This window comes from Herpailurus yagouaroundi, unplaced genomic scaffold (assembly GCF_014898765.1).
Source record: "Herpailurus yagouaroundi ecotype Mexico unplaced genomic scaffold, PumYag 208, whole genome shotgun sequence".
In the NCBI taxonomy this organism is placed as follows: domain Eukaryota; kingdom Metazoa; phylum Chordata; class Mammalia; order Carnivora; family Felidae; genus Herpailurus; species Herpailurus yagouaroundi.
Genome location: NW_024412439.1, coordinates 10498269 through 10516048, shown reverse-complemented (window position 1 = coordinate 10516048; position 17780 = coordinate 10498269). Strand labels below are relative to the sequence as shown.

The 17780-nt window shown below is 63.4% G+C and overlaps 5 protein-coding genes across 10 annotated transcripts in view; all 5 read left to right on the top strand.

Annotated features, from left to right (window-relative positions):
* Window positions 1-2802, top strand: part of NLGN2 (neuroligin 2) — a 14907-nt gene extending 12105 nt beyond the window's left edge. The window contains exon 9 of the mRNA XM_040453374.1: window positions 1-2802. This exon is cut by the window's left edge and continues 12 nt beyond it. Coding sequence (XP_040309308.1) covers window positions 1-598 — 598 coding nt within the window. The 3' untranslated portion in view covers window positions 599-2802.
* A 385-nt stretch (window positions 2803-3187) lies between these two features.
* On the top strand, window positions 3188-4504 carry SPEM1 (spermatid maturation 1). Of its 3 annotated transcripts, none has more exons than XM_040453369.1 (3): window positions 3188-3387; window positions 3495-3552; window positions 3764-4504. In XM_040453369.1, exons 1-3 carry the CDS (start codon window positions 3253-3255, stop codon window positions 4474-4476), a joined length of 906 nt encoding a protein of 301 aa, XP_040309303.1. In that variant the 5' UTR covers window positions 3188-3252; the 3' UTR covers window positions 4477-4504. The 3 variants fall into 3 exon arrangements, with proteins under 3 accessions (XP_040309303.1, XP_040309301.1, XP_040309304.1); XM_040453367.1 differs by having other exon boundaries at window positions 3188-3396; XM_040453370.1 differs by having other exon boundaries at window positions 3340-3396; window positions 3739-4504.
* Window positions 4505-4542: 38 nt separating this feature from the next.
* SPEM2 (SPEM family member 2) lies at window positions 4543-8159 on the top strand. Of its 4 annotated transcripts, none has more exons than XM_040453366.1 (4): window positions 4543-6275; window positions 6396-6507; window positions 6604-6661; window positions 7089-8159. In XM_040453366.1, exons 1-4 carry the CDS (start codon window positions 6240-6242, stop codon window positions 8098-8100), a joined length of 1218 nt encoding a protein of 405 aa, XP_040309300.1. In that variant the 5' UTR covers window positions 4543-6239; the 3' UTR covers window positions 8101-8159. The 4 variants fall into 4 exon arrangements, with proteins under 4 accessions (XP_040309300.1, XP_040309299.1, XP_040309298.1 ...); XM_040453365.1 differs by having other exon boundaries at window positions 6951-8159; XM_040453364.1 differs by lacking the exon at window positions 6604-6661 and having other exon boundaries at window positions 4546-6275; window positions 6803-8159.
* Window positions 8160-8875: 716 nt separating this feature from the next.
* On the top strand, window positions 8876-12490 carry SPEM3 (SPEM family member 3). The gene is given in 4 exon segments (XM_040453357.1): window positions 8876-9015; window positions 9138-9195; window positions 9296-12435; window positions 12437-12490. Coding segments are annotated over 4 exon segments (3375 nt in total). The 5' UTR covers window positions 8876-8877; the 3' UTR covers window positions 12476-12490.
* A 1920-nt stretch (window positions 12491-14410) lies between these two features.
* Window positions 14411-16663, top strand: TMEM102 (transmembrane protein 102). The gene is made up of 3 exons (XM_040453358.1): window positions 14411-14671; window positions 14987-15219; window positions 15331-16663. The coding sequence occupies exons 2-3, from the start codon at window positions 15006-15008 to the stop codon at window positions 16647-16649; spliced, it is 1533 nt and encodes a 510-aa protein (XP_040309292.1). The 5' UTR covers window positions 14411-14671; window positions 14987-15005; the 3' UTR covers window positions 16650-16663.
* Window positions 16664-17780: the final 1117 nt, after the last annotated feature.

Genomic DNA, 17780 nt, shown 5'->3' with positions numbered 1-17780 from the left:
CCCGGGCACCCGCCGGCCCCCGCCGCCCGCCACGCTGCCGCCCGAGCCCGAGCCCGAGCCGGGGCCCCGGGCCTACGACCGCTTCCCCGGGGACTCCCGAGACTACTCCACGGAGCTCAGCGTCACGGTGGCCGTGGGCGCCTCGCTCCTCTTCCTCAACATCCTCGCCTTCGCCGCGCTCTACTACAAGCGGGACCGGCGGCAGGAGCTGCGGTGCCGGCGGCTCAGCCCCCCGGGCGGCTCGGGCTCCGGCGTGCCGGGAGGGGGCGCCCTGCTGCCCGCCGCCGGCCGCGAGCTGCCGCCCGAGGAGGAGCTCGTGTCGCTGCAGCTGAAGCGGGCGGGCGGCGTCGGGGCGGACCCCGCCGAGGCCCTGCGCCCCGCCTGCCCGCCCGACTACACCCTGGCCCTGCGCCGGGCGCCGGACGACGTGCCTCTGCTGGCCCCCGGGGCCCTGACCCTGCTGCCCAGCGGCCTGGGGCCCCCGCCGCCGCCGCCGCCCCCCTCCCTCCACCCCTTCGGGCCCTTCCCCCCGCCGCCCCCCACCGCTACCAGCCACAACAACACGCTACCGCACCCCCACTCCACCACTCGGGTATAGGGGGCGGCGGGGGGAGGCCCTCCTCCTCCCCAGCCGTCCCTCCACCCCCACCAACCCCCCACCCCCCACCCCCCGCCGGCGGGCAGTGCCGCTCGGGAGGCAGGGAGGACCGCTCGGCGACAGGCTTTTCCTGCGCGGGGAGTGGCGGGGGGGGGGGGGGGGGGAGCGGAGGGGGGCGTCACGCGCGGAGGAGCATGAGGTGGACACGGGTTTTCCTCGCCAGGATGCCGAGAGGCCCTTTCTCTTCTCTGGACCTGGGCCTCGGAACAACTCGGGGGGGGCGTTTCGTCCCCTCCATTGGGACACCAGTCTTAGGTGTGCGGAAACGTGGAAGTATTTTCCCACGTGGAGGTGTGCTTTCTCACGAGGGGGTGCGTTTTGCCATGTGCAGGGTGAGGTTTTTTTTTTGCCGCCCTGGACACATGTTGGCCCCCTCGAAGAGTTTCTGCGGGGATTTGTACCCCAGAATCCCGTTCCCTCCTGCCTTCTCCCACCTCCTCCCCTCCCCCACCCCATGGAGACCCTGGAAATGGCGTGTTCACGGACCCGTGACCCTTGGCCACCGGACAGACACAGCAGGGTGGTGCCTGGGAAGCAGCGAGGAAATCACAGTCCCCCCGCCCACCCCCACCCCGGCTCCCTGCCCCACCCCCCTCTGCCCCAGCCAAGCATGTTTATTCCCCCCACCCCTGGCATATGTCAGATGAAGCACGTTCTCTGGGTGGGCCTGGCCTTCGCAGACGACAGATACAGATTCCCTGCCAGGGGAGGGAGGGAGGAGATCCGCGCACCCCCGTGCTCCCCCGGGAACTTGTTTCCCCATGGGTCGGGGACACATTTCTCTGGGTGGAAACGCCTTCTTGCATGTGGATGTGTGTGTTCCCATGCGGACGGCCCCCGGCTCTCCTTGGCCTCCCCGCCAGGTCCAAGAAGGCCTAGCGCCCCGTTCCTCCCCACCCGGCAGGTGGGGAACAGACTCCCGACAGACAGAAGCTGGGGGGGGGGGGGGGAACAACTCCGGGGGGCAGAGCTCTGCCCCTCTCCAAGAGATGCTAAGTTGGGGGGGCATGGCGTGCCACCCACAGAGGCCATGCATGTTTGACCAAAGCCCTCACTGGGGTCTGAGGACAGCCTTTCCCTCAGTTCTCAGATCATTGCTCATCCGTGCCAAACTGCGTAGGTGGGTTTGAGGGGTGGGGTGGGGGGAAGACCCTCAAAACGTGCCAAGGATTCCCCAGTCCTGGGCCAGGGCAGGTAACTGTGGAGACAGGGGGGGGACACGGGGTGGGGGGGGGAGGGGAAGCGGCAGCTACAAGGGTCCCGCCTGTGTCTCCGCTCTTCACTGTGTCTCATCCCCTCCCTCGGTGCCTCGGTGTCCTAATCCCCCAACCCTGTCTCCCTCTTTGAAGCCATCCCGTCTCGATGTCAGACCACCTTCTCCCCTTGGATGTCCTCCCCTTCTCTGACCTGGCCCCCCCTTCCCTCAGCCGGCCAGGGCTCAAGGAAAGGCGCGGGGGAGCGCAGGGGGGCGAGGCTTCGAGGGACAGGTTGCAGAGAGAATGAGGTCAGCCGTGCCCAGGAACAGATGGAGGGGCAGTGGGGGGCGGGGCCTGGGCAGACAGCAGCAGGGAGAATCTGAAAGGACATGTGTGAGGTGACTGCCCGGGAAGGAGGTGCCCCAGGACAAAGGGCTTGGGCCTCTGGGGACAGGAACGTCGTCAGGAAGGGTTTGAAGGGACACCAGCAGGAGGAGCATCCTCGCCTGCTGGCATTTTGCGGGTTTGTGCCAAACTTGAGTAGGGGGTGGGGTGCTGTCTTCCACACCCGGGTCCAGAACCCCTGGCCTTGGCTCCCCAAAGCCCTTGCCTCCTGACTGTCCCTTCTCCCACCTCCCCCCATGGAGACTTAGTTCTTTTCTGCCCCCTTCCCTTGCCTGGTCTAGCTCCTCTCCAAACAGCCACGTCCTCTAAATGCTAGGGACCTGGGCCCCGAACCCTGTAGACAGATGCCCCCCCCAAGCTGGGGCACGGGAGGGGGGCTGGGGGACCCCATGATTCAGCCACGGACTCCAATGCCCAGCCCCTCTCCCCAGAACAACCCCCTGACAATCCCATGTCCCTGCCCCAACCCTTCGCGGCTCTGTACACATTTTTAAACCTGGCAAAAGATGAAGAGAATATTGTAAATATAAAAATTTAACTGTTGTTCGTGCGTGCTCTGATGGGGGTGGGGGCCCGAGGAAACGAGCCGTCGGGAGGCCCCCCTGCCCGCGCCGGGGAGGCAGTCGGAGCCCACAGCCCATCTCGGCTGATGGCTTCGAAGGCTGAGAGAAAGGGGGAGAGGGTGCTGGGGTGAGGCTGCTATGGTGGCAGTGTTGTTTGGGGAGTTCTGTTCGGGGCCCAGGTGTGGGCAGGGGCTGAGCCTGGTGTAGAGGAGGAGCGGGCAGGGGCTGATGGGGGCGGGCGGCAGACAGGCCAGAGGGTCAGCCACGGGCCCAAGACTCTCCCTCTTGGCACATTGTGAGGGAGAGCCCCGGCATCATTGTGACCCGCTTACCCCCAGGAGCTTCTGGGACAGGCGGGTGGGCGGGCGGGCAGACGCTGTGGGCACAGTGGGCTGGGGGCCTAGGGGCCCCGGTGGCCCTAGGGACCCCCATGGCCATGGCTGAGCAGCCACGGCCTGGGTGGGCCTCATATCCCAGCTCCAGCACCAACAGCTGTCAGGACCTGGGCAACTCCATCCTGTTGCTGCTGGGTCTCATCATCTGCATTAACATTGGCATCAATATGGTGACGCTGGTCAGGGCGGTTCTGGCGGGAGGGGGGACGGCAGGAGGGCTGGGGGAGGGCCTGGTGGCTGGGGCCCGCCTGGGGTCATTGTGTTCTCCATCGCCCAGCTCTGGCGCAGACTCCGCGCCTTCTTACATCGGGTGTTCCATGTCGTTTATGAGAAAGGTAAGCGGAGGCTGCTGGGGGCATAGGAGAGGCAGGACCCAGGGGTCTCCAGGCCTGACCCTGAGCCGGCCCCTTCCTCTCCAGCTTTCCCCTCTCAGACCCCACGGCGGTGCCCCCTCTCCCCCCACCCTGCACCCTGCCCTCCCCATCCCTAGAGGAACCAGCCTCCTCCCCCCCCCCCCCCAGCCTCTCACCTCCCCTCGATCCACAGAAGCTTCTAAGCCATCCTCACCTGAGAAGCAGACCCAGCCTCCGAAACAGAGAGCCCCTGCGGTCCACCTTCGATGCACCATGGACCCCATGAAAATGACCGTGACTCCCCCACCCACTCGCCGCCATCGCCACAGGGGCTCCTCGAGGCGCCGGGGGCACCACCCGGTCGCCTGGGCCCCCGACACCTACGACGAGGAGAAGCCCCCACATCGGCACCCAGCAATCTGCTCCCACAACTGGGATCACTGCGCAGACTGGGAAAGCTTCCAATCCACCCAGGGGCTCTGGGCTCCCCACACCATTCGCTTCCAGCAGACCGTAGAAGGAAAGCCCCTCAAAGGAGAGATGCGGTCGGAGCTGGGCCTGGAGGCCTACGTGTACCCGGTGAACCCCCCACCCCCGAGCCCAAAGGCCCTGAGCCACGACAACTGTGGGGCAGGGGCGGGGGCGGGGACCCAGGCCGAGCAGGAGCAGGGCGCCCCTGCCCCTCCAGCCCCGCCTCCTGCCCGGGGCCCCGCAATCGTCCCAGACCTCCCCGGGCGCCCCTCCTCGCGCCGCGTATTGTATGACGCCCGAGAAGTGAGGCGGCGCCTCCGGGAGCTGACCCGCGAGGTAGAGGCCCTGTCCCACTGCTACCCGCTGATCTCCAAGTCCAGCAATGCCGAGGGGACGGGCAAGGACTGGGTATACCGTTCCCTGGCAGAGAGGTGACCGGGAGACAAATAAAAGGAAGAGAGGAGGTGGTTTGTGATGGTGTGGTGGGGAGGGGGGGTGCCAGGGCCCCCACGGCACCCAAAAGCCCTGGTCGCTAAGACAACGCTCTCCCTGGCTACAGGGCCTAGAGAGCCCTAAGGACCCTCATCCACCTCTTGGCTGCCCTGGGCCCTGCCCACAGCTCTTTTTTCTTTCCAACGTTCCCACCTGTAGCTCCCCTGTTTCCCTTGGTGCCCAGAGCAGGTCCCCCAAATCCCTCCCCAGATCCTCAGGCAGACCTGCACTAGAGGGGGACCCCATCCCCATGGCCCTAGCCCTCGAGCGGCCTGGTTTCCGCCAGAGGTAGGCTGCAGCCACAGGGCGCGGTGTGGTTGCCTCTTAAGCCCCGGTTTCTCGGAGGGTGGCCGGCCGACCGAGAGATCCAGGCCTTCAGAATTTCCCGGCCGGGACCTGAGGTTCTCGTACCCCAGAGCAGGCTCAGAGCAGAGGATGAAATCCTGGGGACATTCTCTGTGACTTCGCTCCTCTGATTAGCACCTGCCTGTCACAATGAGGAGAGCGAGGCTCAGAGAGGATAAGGGACTTATTCGCGGTCACACAGACACCGGGGATCAACCTCGCGGCCCCTGAGGCTCCGGGCACTGCTCCCGCGGGTAGATTTCACGGCCACCGAGTCAGCCTGGCCCACCAGAATCTCCCACCTTCCTCAGCTTGCCGTGTGAACTCATCAGAATATTCCATCCACAGAGAGCAGGGAAACCCGGGCCCTACCCCACTCCTAGACAGTTGGGGTCACAGGCATGCACCCACGTACACGTGCACAGGCACGACCTTAGGGAAGGGAAGCCACGTGAGGGCAGGCGCCCAGGCGGAAGCAGCTTGGACCTCACCTTCCGGAGCAAGTGTGGTCCTGGAAGGCCCTTTGTGAATCAGCCTGCTTTAAGCTGATTCCCTTCAGTGAGTATGTCCCTACTAGGCGTTTGGAGGTTGGAGGGGAAACGCCCTGCCCGTCGGTTCTTCCTTTATTTTTGCTGAGTTGTTCCTCGAGCCAACAAAAGACTAGAGGTCCGCGGGGCACCACTTGCACGGACCCCCAGCGACGAACCTGGTTTAAAAGAAGACTCCTTTTGGCACATGGACAATTACATCTGTGCTGTGCTTTGTGTATTTCATGAGTTTTTTTCTTAAGGTGGGAGCCAACAGTGTTTCAACTTGGAGGGGTGGGCCAGTGGGAGGGCAGTTGGTTAGGAAGGGGAGAGACCACGGTTGGCGGTGGTCCCTGGCCGAGCGACCCCGGCAAGGCGGTGGTCAGTCTTGCTCTGAAGCGAAGCGGTCGCTGGGTTCAGTGACCACCACGCCTATGGCTGCAGCCACTGGCAGGACAGGGAGCGAAAACTGCAACCCTAGAGGGGACTCTCGCTGTCACCTTAGCTGCTGGCCCCAAGTGGGCGCGGGTGGAGAGTTCCATCAGGCTACTAAGCTGCCCTAAGGTCTCGAAAGAACAATGCACTGGAGGAAATCCTTTCTGGCTGATTCGGTCCCTATGAAGACTGTCTTGTGCCCACAGCTACCATATTTTGCAAATCCGCAATCAGGTGTTGACTTAAGCAAAGCCCTATGGAGACAGAGAGACAAAGGGAGCTCTGGGGTATCTGGGGACTGGACTCCCATCAGGTCGCAGCCAAGGTCAGAGACGGCCATGTAAAGAGCAAGCCAAGTGGATAAAGGAGCTGCCAGACGCTCATTGTGACTCCCCTGCCATGTGCCTCATTATGACCCAACAGCCTCACCAGCTGGTAGGTGTCCCCAGGTCCTGGCATGAGCACAGTGTGGTCGGGGCGGGGGGGGGGGGGGGCGCGGTGGCCCAGGTGGCCCTAGGACCCCCCCGCCATGGAAAACCAGCTCTATTATGACAGCCTGGGGTCCTGCAGTCCATACCAAGAAGCTCCCCAGGGTGCCAACGACTTACTGCTCCTGCTGCTGGGTCTCGTCATTCTTGTCAACATCGGGATCAACGTGGTAACTGCGGTCAGTGACGGCATGGCCGTGGGCCACCCCGCCCCCCCGGGGTGGAGAGGGCTGGGGGCGGGCGTGGTCTTCACTCCCACCCCACCGTACCCCCAGATGTGGCATGGACTCCAGAATGCCTTAGACAAGATGATACATTGGATTCATCTGAAAAGTGAGTATGGCAGCAAGAGAGGTAGGGGACACCCCTCCCCCCGATGCCACCGTCACCACCCTAGAAACCCAGGCCGCACTGTTCCCAACCCTGAGCTCTTCTGACATTCACCCTGTCCTCACGGACTCTCGTCGCCCCCAGATGAAATCTTCCAGGCTTCCGAAGGTTCCCCCAAAGACGCCCCGGCCAAGACCCAAGACGTTCACATCCACTGTGCCCTGGACCCTGTAGAAGTGAAGATGGCCCCGCCCACCTGCCATCGCTCTTCCTCCTACCGCTGTCTCCGCAGCCCCCGCTGCAGCTGTCGCCGCCACCGCCGCTGCAGCCACCGCCGTGGCCGGCACCCCGGCCACCACCGCCCCTGCAGCCACCAGTGGGGACTGAGGAACCATAGGCATTTCCCCCCCAACCGCTCCGTCTTCCACAGTCACTGTCACAGCCCCAAGATGTCACAGCTGTGGCCAGTGCCCTCCTTTGATGAGGACAACCTAGACTCCTGCCTGGAGGAGGATGACCTATCCTTCCCGCACCCCAAGTACCCATGGCGGGGCTGGGGAGGGCTCTACCAGCCGGTGGGCCTGCCCTCCAACTTGGGGCTGTGGGGCCGCCAGGGTGGGATCCTGGCCAGCCTGCCGCCACCTTCTCTGTACCTGTCACCTGAGCCGCGCCGCATGCCCAAGCGCGTGGAGGCCAAGTCGGAGCTGAGGCTGCAGTCCTACGGGCCCCACTGCCCCCAGTCCCGAATCTGGGGCAATCTGGAGGCTGAGCAGCGGACCCCGTCTCCACCACCCGTCCGCCGGCTGCCCCCCGGCCCCTCCCGGGTCCCCGCGGGACACAGCCCTTACCCCTCAGGGGCCCAGCTACTCCATGACTCCCGGGATCAGCGGTGGCGTGGTCTGGAGGGCTCCGGACCCCCCTGTGCCCTGGTGCCCCGGGGGTCCCGGCCCGAGGCCCGGGAGCCCTGCTCCCCCCAGGCCCACCGGCAGAGCCTCCCTGGCCACGCTCACAGCCAGTCCAACCGCAGCCCCCACCCATCCACGGGGCACTTGGGCTACGGCGCCCGGGACCCCCACGAGGTTCGGCGCCGGACGGGCGAATGCACCGAGGCAACGCCCGCCCGGCACCCTCTGACCACCGCATCCCTCACCGTGCTGGGCGAGACCTCCCACCGACGGGCCCCGGCTCCCGGCTCAGCCCTGCTGCCCCGCTCCTCCCAGCCCCTGCCCGAAGCCCAGGCTCCGGAGCCGCCCCCAGCCCAGCCCACCTTCAGGCCACTCAGCCGGACCCCGGGGGCCAATGGCAGCTACCAGGTATACGACAGCCTGGAGCTGAAGCGGCAGGTCCAGGAGAGCAGAGCGCGGGCCAGCTCCCTGCCGCCCCCCTGCACCTCGGCCTCCAGGCCCTCCCTGCACAGGAGCCGGAACGGGAAACTCCACTGACCGGCGGGGAACACGGGCGGTGGGGGGGCGTGGAGAGAGGAATAAAGAGCAACAAAGTCAGCGCTGTGATGTTCTGTGGCTTGGAATCGCCCCCTCCTCCTGCCAGCCCGGGTCCCTGCTCTTGGCTTCCTGACACGAGAAGCCAGTGTCCCCTTATCCGCGTGAGGCTCCCCTCGGCGGCGGCCACGCCCCCCCCCCGCCCCCGCAGGCCCCACGGTCCCGTGCCACGCACTAAGGACATCTTGCAGCGGCAGACTCCAAACCACGGGTCCCTGAGCACCTACGCTGGGTCCCTGTCGCCCTGATCCCAAAGTGGGCTCAGAGGCACAGCCCCACGCGAGACCGTGAGGTCAGATTCCAGACCCGTGGGTTCCACGTGTGGGCAGAGCCGGGACCACGGCCCGGCGAAGGGCAGGAAGCATGCCAGGGCTCTGGGGTCCAGCCGGGCCTTCCCCAGGGCTCTGAGGCCAAGGTCTCCCCGGCCTCAGGAGCCGCCAAGGGGATGGAATGTGCGTGTTTGATGGAGTGAGGCAGCGGGCAGTGGGGGACCCAGCCAGGGCCGCGGGGCAGGCACGCCGGCTTCCAGGCCCCACCTGACCGTCCGGGCTCAGGTGACCTAGTTACCAGGGCACACTGTCCCCGGCCCTCCCTCATTGTGACCCCAGCCGCCCGGCCCCATTATGACCCAGTCCTTCTCCCCCTCCCCCGCCAGAGGAGCCTGGCTCCTAGCGAGTATGTGGGGGCCAGGGGGCCCAGGCAGTCCTGGGGCCCCCGGCCATGGGACAGCGAGCCCACCCCGGAGCGCCGGGGTGCTCTGGCACCCACCCCAGGAAGTGCCAGGACCTCGGAGACTCAATTCTTCTGATTCTGGGCAGCTTCATCTTGCTCAACGTGGGGATCAACGTGGTGACTCTGGTCAGGGCAGGGCTGGGCACCAGGGGCGGGGGGCGGGGGCCTCAAAGGGGCCGAGGCGGGAGGGCAGCGGGCCTTCGGGGCTCACCGCGCTTCCGGACTCCCCCTTTCCCCGCGTCCCTCAGCTCTGGAGGCATCTGAAGAGCAACCTGCGGCTCCTCTTCCGTCACCTCTTCCCCAAAGGTGAGCGGGCCCCAGCGTGGCCTCAAGGGGATGTGGGCCTGTCCCCCTTTCTCGGGCCCCTCAGGAAGCCGGGCCTCGTCCCATCCCGATTTCCCCGCAGACAAGCAAGCCAGAGGCGTGGGCAACCGTCCCACGTGCGCGTGCTGCTCCGAGGACCCCAAGAACCTGTGCTCGAGAGTCTCTTCCGGCTACCATCGTCGCTTCCTGCCGGGGCGCTCCGACCACCTGGACTCCTGGAGAGTAGACACAAAAGACGAGAAGGCCTCCGGGTGCCGCTGGATGCCGCCTCGGGGTGGACACGCAGGGGGTCCTGTGGACGCGCCATGGGGACTGTGGAAGGAAGGGGTGATGGGAGCCGGGGAGGCCCCTCAGGTCACAGCCTCAGAGGCCCAGGCGCCCTTCCTCTCCAGGCACGAGACACCTTCCCAGTTCCCCTGGATGAGCAAGGCAGACATGGCTCCTCTCCACTTGCCCGAGACCAAGACTAAGACCCCAGAGTACGACTCGGCCCAGGCCCCGGCCCCGGCCCAGATCTCCCCGCCAGCCCACACCCCTGAGCACAACCCCCTCCAGGCCCAGACCCAGACCCAGATCTCCCCCCCAGCCCACACCCCTGAGCACAACCCCCTCCAGGCCCAGCCCTCCTCCCCGGCCCTCACTCCTGAGCACCCCGACCCCCAAGCCCAGATCCTCTCCCCAGCCCCTGCCCCCGAGCATGCCTCAGCCCAGGCCCCTCCACGTCCCCCAGGCCTCACCCCTGAGCACACCCAGCACACTGCTGCCCAGGCCCATGACCCTGAGCACCCCTCAGCCCATTCCCTGGGTCACAGTCCCGGGCACACAATAGCCCATGCCCCCCCAGCTTTCCCTCCGGCCCATGCTCGTGTGACCTATACCCCCACCCCTCACAGCCTGCTCCCTGCTCCCGCCTCTGCCCCAGTGCCTCCCCCAACTGCAACCCCAGCCCCTGGCTCAATCTCTGTCCCAACCTCAGCTCTGGTCATGACCCTGACTACCGCTCCTGTCCCTATTCCTATCTCTGTCTCTGCCACCATACCTACCCCCATCCTAACTCCTATTCCCTCTACCCCGACTGCCTTCAGCCAAGGCCTCTCCACTGGCCAGGTGGTCTACGATGCCCACAGGGCAAAGCAGAACTTATGCCACGTGTGCCCGCCCCAGAACTCTGGGTATTCCAGAAAGGACTTGGGCACCCTCCCCAGGGCCCAAGAGGGGCAGGGTCTGGGCAGTTCTGGGGCAGCGGAGCAAACACCGAAGCCACATAGTGGGGACAGTGCCAAGCCCTCCGCAGGGTCCATACTGGGTTACCTGGAGTTGGGGAATATGGAATGGAAGATCTCAAATGACGCCAAAGACAAGTTCCTACAGCCCAAGACCTTCCCTTACTGCAGCTTCCACCCTTGCGGCTCTGAGAGGAAACACACAGACTCCCAGACTCCAGTCTACCCCAAGTGCGTGGTCTACTCCAAGGATGCCATACCTTCACAACCTTGCGTTCATTCTCCAACCGGTGGCCAGAGCGTGTTGGGCACTATTCCTCCACCATGCACTCTATCTCTGCCTCTTATGCCTCCCAAATCCTTTGTCCTCCGTCAACTCTCCAACCATCAAAATCCCCCAACCTCCAAGTCTTCTCCATCCACCCCCTCTTCCCAGTTTCCCATCCCTCCCCAGCTCTCCGAGACGTTCCAACCCCCAATCCAACCCCAGGCCCCTGAACTTCACGAGAGTCCGGGCCTCAACCAAAACTCTGACCTCCAAAGGACTCCAAACCTTTCAAGAGACTCAAGAGTTCCTAGGAACCCAGGCCTTGCCCCAAATCCAGTCCCCTACAAGAACCCAGGCCTTGTTCAAGATCCTGGCCGGAACAAGCCCCCAGGCCTTCCCCAAGACCCCTATCTTTACAAGAGTCCAAGCCCTTCCCAAGACTCTGGACTTCCCAGGAATCTAGTCCTTACCCAAGATTCTGGCCCCCAGAAGAATCTAGGTCCTATTCAAGATGGAGGTATCTCTAGGAGCCCATGTCTCACCCAACCTTCTGACCTCCACAAAAACACACCATTTCCCCAAACTTCTGACATTCGGAGGAGCTCAGGCTTTATGCAAAACTCTGGAGCCTGTAGGAGTCTAGAACAAAACCAAGAGACTATACTCTATAAAAGTCAAGATTGCTCCCAAACAACTGGTCTCCATAACAGCCCAGGCCCTTCTCAAGATTCTGGAGGTTATAAGAGTACAGGTAATGCCAACGAGTCGGGAGTCTCTAGGAGTCTAGACCTTCCCCAAGATTCCTGCCCACGTAAGAGCCCATACCTTGCCCAAGACTCTGGAGTCAACAAAAGCCCAGGCTTGGTCCAAACCTCTAGCCTTCATAAGGGCTCAGGCCTTACCCAAGACTCAGGAGACTACAAGAACCCAGGCCTTCCCCAAGATTCTGGAGTCTACAGAAGCGTAGGCCTTACTCGAGATTCTGATCTCCATAAGAATCCAGGCCTTACACAAGCCACTGAAGTCGAAAGGAGATGCGGCCATATACAAGATGTTGGAATTCACAGGAGCCCAGAACGCACCCAAGACCCTAACTTCCACAAGTACCCAGGAATCAATCAAGATCCTGGCCCCCACAAGGGCCCAGCCCTTACCCAAGACCATGGCCTCCCCAGGACTCAAGGCCTTACTGGGGGATCGGGCCTCTGCAAGGATTCGTGCCTTACCCCAAGTCCCCACCACCACAAGAACCCAGGCCTTGTCCTAGGTACTGACACTGTCCAGGTCTCGGGCCTACCTCAGACCCCAAAGACAACACAAATGACAAAGTCATTTGTACCCGAGGAGGCTCCTCGGAAGGAGGGTCCAGAGCAGCACCTATCATGGATTTCTGTTCCACTGAGTCAGAACTCCTACTCCTCCAAACCCCAGGTGGTCTACAGTGACCTGCACACCTTCTCAGAGGTACCCCTGCTGATCGAGCTGCAGCCATCCCCCCGGCGAGCAGGCAGCCAAGACTGGGTGTATCGTCCCGTGAGCACCATCCCTTCAGCCTGCCAGGACCATCGCCAGAAGTCTATGCCTCCCCAAAACAACTGGAAGCCCTACTGTCCTGGGTCGGGCACCCGGGTAGGGCACGTGGTCTTTGACGCCCGCCAAAGACAGCTGGGCAGGGACAAGTGCGAAGCTCTGTCTCCCAGGCGCGTTCGCCAAGAGGCACCCAGCAACTCACCGGAGACCATCAGGGAGTGGGGACATCAGTGTGTGGTGAGGACCCTGGGAAAAGAGGGGACAAAGGTGCATTGGGAATAAAGAGACAAGAGAAGTGTTCTGTGGCTGATTGAGGCCATCCACCCCAGCCCCATTCCCGACGCTGGCCAGCCACGGGGCCTCAGGAAGACTGGTGCTAGCCTTGTCCCTGCTGCATTGCCACGTAGCGAAACCCATTGTCCCCAAGGCCCTCGAGCTGCATTGTCCGATACAGTAGCCACTGGCCACATATGGCGATTAAAACGTAATTTAACGAAAAGTAAACAAACTTCAGGGGCGCCCGGCACAGTAGGTGGGGCGCGTGATTCTTGATCTCGGGCTCATGAGTTCAAGCCCCCCACTTTAAAAAAATGAAAGCAAAACAAAAGCAAAAAGAGTAAAATCCTGTTCCTCAGTCTCAGCATCTACATTTCAAAGGCCCAATAGGCACGGGTGGCTACTATATTGGACGGCACAGATTCAGAACATTTCCATCGTCGCAGAAAATCCTGATGGACGGCAGTGCTTTATTTAGAGTTTAGAGAAACTTTTCCTTTCCCTAGTCACCCAAACCCATCATCGTCAAAGCTCCCACAGAACCCGGAGAACTTCGCTGTTTTTAGTGTGAGTGAGAGGTCACCCTCTGGGGAGGAGGGAAGATGTAGGGGTACCCTTTGCCTGATCACCCCAAAACTGTGAGATAGAGCCCCATCCTCAGTTTTCTCAATCAGGTCTCTTGGGTCACAGCCAGATATATGGGAACCTGCCTCCCCAGTTCTGGGCTGTGTTTTGGGGCTCGAGGTGGCCGAGGGAGAAGGGTTCTCTCTGTCAATGATTAGGAACCCCTGATTTCTGGGCTCCCCAAATTGAGCTCTGGATTCTGAGAGGTCCCCTCCACAGGCCACTATAATTTTTCTCGGTGTCTCTGCTTCATTCTCTTGCCATTGACTCAGGCTTATCTCACTTCAGACCCAGTCCCCAGGGTGGGAGGAGAGGGGAGGGCACCTGGTCCAGCCATGGGTCGCTCTGAGCTGTGAGCCTGTCCCTGGTTTCCTGTGGCTCTGTCTTCTCGTTTTGGCTCCTAGTCTTATCCCCGACTTAAGCTGTGCCTCTGATAGCCGTGGTAACTGAAAGCCATTTTTTTCTCTTGATAATTTCCCCTTGCCCTGCCCCAGCCCAGCTGGGATTTTCCTCTGGACTTGATTTTTTGGTCCTGATAACTCTTCCATGTACATACACGAGCTGGCAGATGTCAAAGTGGTTTTGTTTTGTTTTGTTTTTTGTTTTGTTTTTCCCTGCCCTCACTTGTGTCTGAGGTGGGCATCATTAATATGCAGGTCCCTTCCCTGAGCGAGATGTGTATTCCTGGGTCACCTCCTGTGTGTTCTTGCTTACCCCTGACTCCAAAGAGATGCCTCCCCACCCAGCTGCGAGCCGCTTTCCGACACCCCTCTGGCTCAGCTCTGTCATGGGCAACCTTCGTAGGTTGCAGTCTTTTCTCTAAAATGCAGTTATGGGGGGCACCTGGGTAGCTCAGTCGGCTAAGCACGCCAATCCACTCAGGTCACGATCTCGAGGTTTGTGAGTTCCGGTCCCATATTGAGGGGTCTTCACCGACAATGCTTGGGATTCTCTCTCAAAATAAACTTTAAAAATAAAATAAAATGCAGTTAGGATCGCATGGACGAACCCTCGCAGGTCTAAGCGATTAGGGCTCCTCCACTCACACAGGGATGCGGAGACCCCTGTTTCTCCCCGGGCCCTGGGGTGTGTCCCCCACTATTATCTGCTGTTCAGATCCATCCTCTGTCCCAACCCCACGGGATCTTTTTGTGCCTGGCTGACCTGGGCTCGAAAGTCACGAACAGTTGATCTCCATAGAAACTACAACTTCCATCAGGCACTACTTCAGCGGAACAGGAAAGGATGTGGGGGCGTGGCCCCAACGCCCTGGTAGCTCGGAAGACAAACTACAACCCCCAGGACAGCGCGAGATCTCAGCAGAGGGAAGAGTGACTGAGCTCTGGCTGGAGGCGAGGCCGGCCCGGAACCACCAGGCCGGCCGCCAGAAGGGGGCGTGGTCGCAATGGGGGGCGTGGCCCTAGGAGCTACAGGAAGAAGACACCTGTGGAGCCTTTCCATCCGTTCCCTTCCCAGCCCTCGCAGCTGCCCCTGAGAGGGAAGCCGCAGGCCACAAGCCTCTTCCCTTCCCAAATAGGTGAGTGGAGGTAGACAAGGGGCGGCGGCGGAGACTATTTCATCCCGCAGGAGGGGCCTAACGGCTACTTTTTACCTGCTGAGTCAGGTGAGCCGCTCCACGGGGGCGGGGACCAGCGTGTGGGAAAAGGGCAACGCCGGAGGAGGTATTTACTGGTTCGTTTTCAAGACTAAATTTAGAGCCCTCCATCTGCAGACCCATTGACGAACTGTGCTTGGGCTCGCTCCACCTGGGGACGCGAGAAGAACGCGGGCGACTTTTTGGCAGCAAAGGAACGGCCCGTCTAAGCTTCCTCCCGTCCGTGTTTTCCCCTAGCCCCAAACGATTGAGCTGCATGGCTTCCGCGGTCTGGGGGAGTGCGCCCTGGTGGGGCCCGCCGCCCCCAGCCCCCGCCCGGCCGCTCACGGACATCGACTTTTGCTCTGGGGCGCAGCTGCAGGAACTAACCCAGCTGATCCAGGAGCTGGGTGTGCAGGAAAGCTGGAGGGACGCGCCCAAGCCGGGGCCAGACCTCCTCCGGGCCAAGGACTTTGTCTTCTCTTTGCTGGGTAAGTAACTCTCCCTGCCTTCGGGTGCTCGCGGCTCTCGGTCCCGCCCCGCCCCGCCCCGTCCCGTCCCGGCTTTGGGTCGTGCCCTCCCGATCCTGTCTTTTCTTGTAGGTCTTATTCACCGCCGGGACCCCCGCTTTCCTCCCCAAGCGGAGCTCTTGCTGCTTCGTGGCGGGATTCGCGAGGGCTCCCTGGATCTGGGACCTGCACCCTTAGGTCCCTACGTCCGGGGACCTCATTACGACGCGGGCTTTACACTCCTAGTGCCCGTGTTTTCGCTAGACGGCACCGGGCAGGAGCTGCGACTGGACGTGGACTCCTCTTACGCGTGGCTGTGCCTCCCAGAGCGCATACGCGGAACCTCGGTTCGGGAGGCATGGCAGGATTGCCTAGGACCTCCAGTCCCAGGAGGACGTGATTCCACCCACCGAACCGAAAGTGAAGGAAGTCCCAAGAGCCGGCAAAGCTCCGTGGACCAGCCGCACGGTTCTGTCACTGAGGCTGATCCAAACGTGGCTTTGGAAAAATCACCTCCTAACGTTTCGGGGCAAGAGCCGCCTGGGCAAGGCATCATGGATCTTGGCTTTCCCACCCCGCTGGAAAACCTGAATGGTGACGTCACGAAAGCAGCCGTCGATAGCCCAGGCCCGCAGCAGACGGAGGGGTGGGAGGCATGGCCCACACTTTGCCCCGCCCAGGTGGCCGCGTGGTTCTTTGCCTCACTGGCCGCGGTCGCCGAGTCCCTGTTCCCGGTCCCGGGTGCCCCGCGCTTGGTCCACGCAGCCCGCCACGCGGGGTTCACCACCGTCCTCCTGGCTACGCCGGAGCCCCCGCGGCACCTCCTGCTCTTCGACCTGATTCCCGTGGTGTCGGTGGCCGGCTGGCCCGAGGGCGCTCGGAGCCACTCGTGGGCCGGCCCGCTGGCCTCCGAGTCGTCATCCTTCTACCTGGTGCCCGGCGGCCACAGCGAGCAGCCAGGCGCCTCCGGCTGGCAGCTCTGCTTCGCCCGCCAGGAGCTGGCGCTCAAGGCGCGCATACCCGCTCCGCTGCTGCAAGCGCACGCGGCGGCCCAGGCGCTGCTGCGCCCGCTGGTGGCCGGGACCCGGGCCGCGGCGCCCTACCTCCTGCGGACGTTGCTCTACTGGGCGTGCGAGCGGCTGCCCGCGCTCTATCTCGCGCGGCCGGAGAACGCGGGCGCCTGCTGCCTCGGGCTGCTGGATGAGCTGGGCCGTGTGCTCGAGGCCGGGACGCTGCCCCACTATTTCCTGAGCGGCCGAAAGCTCCGTGCGGGGGATGGCGCCGCTGGGCTGCTCGGGGCGTTGGCCGGGCTCCGCGGGGACCCTGCCCGGGCCCTGCGCGCCGCGGTGGAGGAGGCCAAGGCTGCGCGCAAGGGGGGCGGCTTAGCCGGCGTGGGAGGCGGGGCCCATTAAAGACGCTGCTCCTACCCGCGTGGAAAGCGCTTCTGTTGGCTGGCGGGGTGTGGTGGGGGGCCGCCGGCCCCTCGCCCGGAAGGCAGGCTGAGCGTCCTGGGCCCGAAGATCAGTCTAGAAGGCTTCCTCGCGGGTCGTTCCCCACCCTCCTGCCCCGTCCCCGGGCCCTGACCTGTGGTCGTCCCACTTCTGGCCTCTCTGCTCCTCAGATCTGTGGCGGCCAGCACCCCTCCCCGCCCGGTGCTTCCTCAGGCAACCATCTTCCCCAGTTCTTATGGTCTTTTCTCTTAGGAGTCAATAGGGAAGGGGGAGGGGGGCATATTGCTGACAAAACGCAGAAAGAAGGCACGGAGACCAGGGACTGACCAATCTGGCTCCCACAAAATCGGAGATTAAGAAGGCCGGATTCGGCCCCAGGCTAGACCTCACCACCACCTCTACCTACTCTCCCCCACTTTCCCCCTTCAGTTCTGCCCTCCCATCCGGGGCAGTAGGGTCCCCTTCTCCATTCTCCCAGCGTCCGCCATTCCATCCATCTTAAGCCCAACCTCTCCTCCCATCCAGGGATCCGCTCAGTGGAGTCGCCTCCTTGCCCCTCCTCCTCTGAACCCCAAGACGTGCGGCCTTGCCTCGGCTCCGCCTGCCTCTGAGACCGTCCCCACTCCCTGCCTCCGAGGAACCCCGGGGTTCCTCCCGCCCGGCTTCACCCCCCCCCCCTCCTCCTTCCCGGCGTCTCCGCCCCCTGCCCCGCCCCCGGGCCGGCTCTCGGAGGAGGGGGAGCCGCTGTCGCCGCCGCTGCCTAGCTCCCCACTGCCGCTGCCGCTGCCGCCGCCGCCGCCGCCGCTCTGCTGGGTCCAGCCGCCAGGCCCGGGGCTCTGACTTCGCCGGACCAGGGCGCTCTGCGGAGACACCCTCCCTCGTTCCTGGGGGTCCGGGGCGCCTAGCCCGGCGTGGAGGGAGGCTCCGCTCGCGAGGGACAGGGAGGGAGGAGCCCGGAGCCGGAGCCAGAGCCACCCGTCGCCGGATCAACAAGACAGGACAGGTTGAGGGGCGTCGGGGAAGGAAGAGGGTGCTATAGGCTGTCCCGGGGAAGCCCTGTCGCAGAAAGCTCTGACGCGCCCTGACTTGTGG

Bases quoted from the DNA above. Each gene is read 5' to 3' on its own strand.
- SPEM1 (XM_040453367.1), top strand. From the start codon at position 3,253: ATGGCCATGGCTGAGCAGCCACGGCCTGGGTGGGCCTCATATCCCAGC. The intron at 3,397-3,494 runs GTCAGGGCGGTT...TCCATCGCCCAG, and splicing joins GCATCAATATGGTGACGCTG to CTCTGGCGCAGACTCCGCGC. The intron at 3,553-3,763 runs GTAAGCGGAGGC...CTCGATCCACAG, and splicing joins CCATGTCGTTTATGAGAAAG to AAGCTTCTAAGCCATCCTCA.
- SPEM2 (XM_040453363.1), top strand. From the start codon at position 6,370: ATGGAAAACCAGCTCTATTATGACAGCCTGGGGTCCTGCAGTCCATAC. The intron at 6,508-6,603 runs GTCAGTGACGGC...CCGTACCCCCAG, and splicing joins GGATCAACGTGGTAACTGCG to ATGTGGCATGGACTCCAGAA. The intron at 6,662-6,802 runs GTGAGTATGGCA...CGTCGCCCCCAG, and splicing joins ACATTGGATTCATCTGAAAA to ATGAAATCTTCCAGGCTTCC.
- TMEM102 (XM_040453358.1), top strand. From the start codon at position 15,006: ATGGCTTCCGCGGTCTGGGGGAGTGCGCCCTGGTGGGGCCCGCCGCCC. The intron at 15,220-15,330 runs GTAAGTAACTCT...CTTTTCTTGTAG, and splicing joins CTTTGTCTTCTCTTTGCTGG to GTCTTATTCACCGCCGGGAC.